The 6044-nt window shown below is 32.8% G+C and overlaps 1 protein-coding gene across 1 annotated transcript; it reads left to right on the top strand.

Annotated features, from left to right (window-relative positions):
* The first annotated feature begins 1712 nt into the window (after positions 1-1712).
* Positions 1713-2451, top strand: LOC132164937 (MIZU-KUSSEI-like protein (Protein of unknown function, DUF617)). The gene has a single exon (XM_059575458.2). It carries the CDS (start codon positions 1713-1715, stop codon positions 2445-2447), a length of 735 nt encoding a protein of 244 aa, XP_059431441.2. The 3' UTR covers positions 2448-2451.
* Positions 2452-6044: the final 3593 nt, after the last annotated feature.

Genomic DNA, 6044 nt, shown 5'->3' with positions numbered 1-6044 from the left:
TTTTTTTTTGATTTCTTTTGATTCTCTGTACCGTTTCTCTCTGATTTTCTTCTCTCCGTTTCTTTCTTTTTCTTTTTCTTTTTTTTATTCTATTTCTCCGAATCTCTTTTTTCTTAGTTTTTTTTTTCTTTGACGGAGAAATAGAATCTGCAAAGTTTTTATAAAATACAAATATATAATATGTTTTTTGATTTCTTTTGATTCTCTATATATTTTCCAACTATATTTTTTTGATTTCAAGATTGAGTTTGATTCTGTTTTCTCTAACTATATATATATATATAAATAGTTTTGTAGCATAATTGCAAAAAAAATTAAAAAAAAATAAAGAAAAGAAAGGCCACATACCTGACATAATTAAAAAGAAAAAAGAAAAAGAAATTATAGTAACGTTGTTTATGTTAAAAAAAAAAAAAAACAAAAAAGAGAATGAAAGTCCTTAATAATATAAATTATATTTGTATTATAAGGGTGTTTTAGGAAATTTGATCACAATATGATTCTATTCACCAACATATTATATTGTACCAAACGAATGAATATGATTAGCTAGTCTATTTCAACGTTACAACCAAACAAAGGAATATGAATAGTTAATCTATTCCACACTCTTCTATTCCCAGTAGTACCTAATCATTTTCCAATGGACTAGACATTTCGCGAACCAAACGAGGCCTTAGTGTATCGTCAAGTGAAAAGAAAAATGTTAGAGCATTTATCCGTCCTTCTCTCATTCTTTTCCATCATCTTTTTTTCAAAAAAAAAAAAAAAAATTAAAAAAAAAATAACCCTTGAATCCACCTTCATTTGGGAAAAGTCCACATACCCCTTTCAAAGTTCAAACTACTACCTAATTGACAATGTCCCGTTCAAACTTTTAATTGTGATAATATTTTTAAAACTATCAAAATATTGTCAATGTCCCCTCAGTGACCAAACTACCCTTAGTAAAAAAAAAAATTTACTAAAACTTTTAGAAAAAAAAAAAAAAAAAATCCAAGGAGTGCCCAAATTTTTTTTTTTAAAAAAAATCCTTTTTATAAGAAAAAAATTAAAAAATTTCGTTTTTTTTTTTTAAAAAAAAAAAATTGAAAATTTTCATTTTTATTTTATTTTTATTTTATAACTTTTTTAGATAAAGACTTCTGTTTTAAAAAAAAATAAAATTTTCGTTTTCTAAAACAGAATAAAAAAACATCGTTTTTTTTTAAAAATAAAAATTTCCGTTTTAAAAAAATTTAAAATTTTCGTTATAAAAAAAAAAAAAATTAAAATTTTCATTTAATTTCTATTATTATTATTTTTCGAATTTATAAGGGCATTTTTGTCTTATTGAGAAATATATAGGTGCATTTTTATGTTTTTGCTAGCCTTAAGGGGACATTAATAATGTTTTTTTGTAGTTTATGAAAAACATTATCAATTGAGTAGTAGTTTGAAGGGTATACGGATTTTACCCAAAATAATTAAAAACAAAAAACCGAGATAAATGTTCTACCTCTCAAATGGAAAATAAATAACCATAACATATATCCCCATGATGAACAGCTACTTAGAAGGCAATGAAATGGGCATCATTGACCACAATTTAAGGATCCGAAAACCCATCCCACACCACAAATCTGTACCGAACATAACTAAATCTTCTCTTTCTCTCTCTCTCTCTGCGTAATGGCACTCTCCCAATATTCCTAGTTCATCAACGTCCATTAATGGGTGAGCCACAGCAGAAGACCATTACAGAGTCCCCAGGTAAATCCCCAGCAAGGCCTTCGCCGCCGCCAACGCCGGGCCGGCTGCCGGTATCGCTTGTCCAACCATCCCAAAAGAAGAAACACAGAACCAAAGTACTGAGACTATTTCGCAACGTATTCCGATCGTTCCCCATCATAACGCCGGTATGCAAGACGGGGCACCTCCCGCTCGGCATACCGGACGGCCATCGCAGCACTTCCGGCACCCGGGTCACCGTCACCATGTTCGGGTACCGGAAAGGACGCGTAAGCCTGTCCATGCAAGAAAACCCGAGGTGTCTGCCCACGTTGGTGGTCGAGCTTGCGATGCAGACGAATGTGCTGCAGAAGGAGATGAGCTCCGGGATGGTCAGAATCGCTCTTGAGTGCGAGAAGAGACCGGAAAAGGACAAGACGAGGTTGTTGGAGGAGGTTTTGTGGACGATGTATTGCAATGGGAAAAAGACCGGGTATGGGTTGAAGAGGGAGGCTACAGATGAGGATTTGAATGTGATGGAACTCCTCAGGCCGGTTTCAATGGGTGCCGGCGTTCTGCCAGGGAGCTCTGGGGTTGATGGGCCGGACGGTGAGTTAGCCTACATACGGGCCCATTTCGAACGGGTCGTCGGCTCGAGAGACTCCGAGACACTGTACATGTTGAGCCCGGAAGGGAACACTGGGCCTGAGCTCAGTATTTTCTTCGTAAGGATTTGATGAAAATTCAATTCACAACAATTATTTCTTCGGATTTTTAGTAATTTGAGCAGGTATATGATTTACTTGGCCGAGTCTTGTATTGTGGATGCCAATCTGATCGTTATACATGTGAATTAGGGCACCAGGAAGCTGACCTGATTATTTATTCGAATCATGAATATAGTTTCTTGATGGAAAATAATAGTTTTAATATTGTAGGTCTTAGTACTCTTGAAATTAAGAACAAGTGAAAATCTCCAGAAGCTTGTTAACATTGAGTATTACTCTTTAATAAATTAATAATGTTCAAATGTGTTGGTAGCTGAATTGCTCTTTGATCTCTGCGTTACTGTCTCTTATTTGTTTTTGTTTTTGATTTCTTGAGAGTTTTCCAACAGATTTTTTTTTTTTGTCAATTTGGACCGTATAATTTCATCAAACCGCCTAACATTTGTCATGTGTCCCACTTAATATAAAATAATATTTAATTTTTAAAAAATAAAATAATTTAAAAAATAATAATAAATAATTAAAAAATATGGGGTGGTTGGTCACCCTATAGGGAGTGGCTTCGGCCATAGGCCACCCCCAAGGGCCAGTTGGGGGTGGCCAAACCACCCCCAACTGGCCCTAGGGGGTGATTTGGCCACCCACTAGGCCAAACCCATAAAATTGAGCTGGGGTGGCCAGACACCCCTTATTTTTTAATTATTTTATTTTACATTTATTTTTTTAAAATTAAATATTATTTTATTATTTTATATTGAGTGGGACATGTGGCGAATTTTAGACAGTTTGATGAAATTAGACGGTCCAGATTGACAAAAAATTTGGTGGACAATTTTCCAATTATTGCTGGGCATCTTGATCCAAAATGGCCCCCCCTCCCCCCCCTCCCTTTTTGTGGCATCCATTATTTGTGTATCTGTAAGTTTACACTTGAGAGGACTTAAAAGAAGATATTTATAAAATTACTCTCTTTTATGTGACTCGAAAATGGAAAAGATCTGCCTATATATTTTCCTAGATGTTTCACTTGATAGGGAAAAGATAACGTTTGTTGTTGATTTGTATTTTATTTTATCTTAAAAAAACCTTTGGGATGATCACAAGGTTTTTATGGTGGGCTGGATACACTACAAATAATAATAATAATAATAATAATAAAGAAAATAAATAAATAAAAAAACAATTTAGTGACATGCAAATAATGACTGTTAATACCCAAAAAATGTCATTATTCATTTAGTGACGTTTGAATAATGACATTTGGTAAAAGACTCTAAACTAGGAGTAGAATTAGGTATTGTTATGTGGAGGGATGGTACTCAAATCTTAACAAAGAGAGAATAAGGCATACATGGTTGGTGTTTCGGCTTTACTGGCGCAATAGTTCTTAAACGAGTGGTTTAAGTCCGTCCAGTCAAGGAATGCCCTTGTGGGTAGTTGGTTCAGCCAGAGGTTGGGGAAGTGCTCGTAAGTCATCCGTCAACACAAGTGGTGCATGATGAATCGTCGTTCATTGTGTCTCTCTCTCATGCCATTTTTTCACTCGTTTGGTTCTTTAAGATGGAGACTTGGAGATATGTTCAAATGAAGAGTTTAAGATTTTAAAAGTAAATTGAAAAAGAAAGGTCCCAGCCATCAATTCTCTACTCTGCCAAAAATGAAAGTACAGAAAGTAAAAATTATTTAATTTTTAAAAAATAATATCTACTTAGGACTACGGGAATAATTAACATTTTTTTTTAATAATCATAAAATATTTGTGTGGCTCGAATCACAGCCGCCACAGACTCTTCTACTATGTTATAGGCTTTTAGCCATTTCTCCACTCCATTAAGTCAAAAAAAAAAGTTCCCAGAACTCCTCTGCGTTCTCTCTCTCTCTCTCTTTGTTTGACTTTCTCTCTCTCGATCTCTCTTCTCCTCCATAGCCTCTACAATCCTCCATCTCTCATGGCTCATCATCTTTTTGCAAGCATTTAAAAACACGTTTAAGCTCTTGAAACAACCATCCTAGTTTGGTAGCAGATAACATAATTTTGGGCCTTTTAACTCTTATGCAATATTCACAATTATGTTATCTGCTACCAAACTATATCTTAAAAAAAAAACTTAGTATTGTTCAAATTGAGTGGATGAAAATTTGTTTAATTCTATTTATAAAATTATATACTCTCGAAAAATATATGTTTTTTAATAAATAAAAATCCAAGTCTTTTAATTTTAGGAAAAAAATACACTTTACATCCTGAAGTATTCACGCATTTGCGTTAATGTTTAAAAAGTGACGAAAGACCCCCACAATGTGTCTGACATTGGCAAAAAAAAATTATTCGTCCATCAAATCCGTCTATTTGGACGGAAACCAAGTCACGTGTGTGACACGTGACATTTTTCAACCGAAACTTTTGAAAATGCTCTTGGGGCTAAAGTGTAAATATAAACATAAATATAAAAATAAAAAATAAAAAATAGAAACACTAAACCTAAAACATAAAACAAAAAGTTTATATTCAAAAAAAAAAAATAAAAAAAAAGAAAAGAAAAGAAAAGAAAAGAAGAAGGGGGTGGCCGAGCCATTTGAGGGTGGCTCAGCCCCCTCCATTTGGGCAAGGGGGTAGCTTCGCTATCCCCGAAACCACCCCAAGTGGGTTTAGCGGTGGTTGAGCCGTCCTCATTCGGTCGGTTTGGGGATGGCCCACTTTTTTTTTTTTTTTTTTTTTTTTCAGTTTTTGATTTTTTTTTTCTTTTAATTTTTTTTTAAAATTTTTTTTTGTATATAAACCTTTTGTTTTATGTTTTCGGTTTACCATTTTTTTTTTTTTTTTTTTAACACTTTACCCCAAAGTCATTTATGTTTACACTTTACCCTTGAGGGCATTTTTGAAAGTTTCAGTTGAAAAATGTCACGTGCCATGCACGTGACTTGGTTTCCATCCAAATAGATGCATTTGATGGACTCATGGTGTTTTTTGCTAACGTTAGATACATTGTAAGGGTCTTTTGTTACTTTTTACACATTAGGCGAATGCGTGGATATTTCATCACGGTAAAGTATATTTTCCCTTAATTTTATTAAAAAATATAGATACTTATGCCGGTTAAAGTAGTGAGGCATGATAAAGGCCCAACTTTGGCCCAACTTATCTCTTATTTTTTTAAAAAATAAAATAAAAAAATTCTAAATGAATAACATCTTATGTAGTCTTTTTTTTATTTGGTATTTTTTTCTTCATAAAAATGGTCATTTTTTTTTTTTTAAAAAAAGTTCATTATTATGAAGAAAAAGAATAATAAAAAAAAAAGGCTAATAACTTTTCTAGTATTAGGGTTTGTAGTTTTTTCTTTTTCCCCTAAGTTTTCAAAACAGTCAAAAATAGTACGTGACCTATGGGAAAAGACAAAATTGATACATCCATTAGTTTTTGTTACCCTCCATCACACGTATCACCATATAAAAATGTCATGTGTCCTAAAAATTAATAATAATAATAATAATAATAATAATAAAACTAAACCTCAAAATAAAAAATTTTAAAAATGCTAATATAACGTTTGTTGTTGATTTGTATTTTATTTTATCTAAAAAAAAACATATGGGATAATCACA

The sequence above is a fragment of the Corylus avellana genome, chromosome 11 (assembly GCF_965113065.1).
Source record: "Corylus avellana chromosome 11, dhCorAvel1.hap1.2, whole genome shotgun sequence".
Lineage (NCBI taxonomy): Eukaryota > Viridiplantae > Streptophyta > Magnoliopsida > Fagales > Betulaceae > Corylus > Corylus avellana.
The sequence above is the reverse complement of the archived record's forward strand: the minus strand, read 5'-3'. Positions and strand labels throughout refer to the sequence as shown.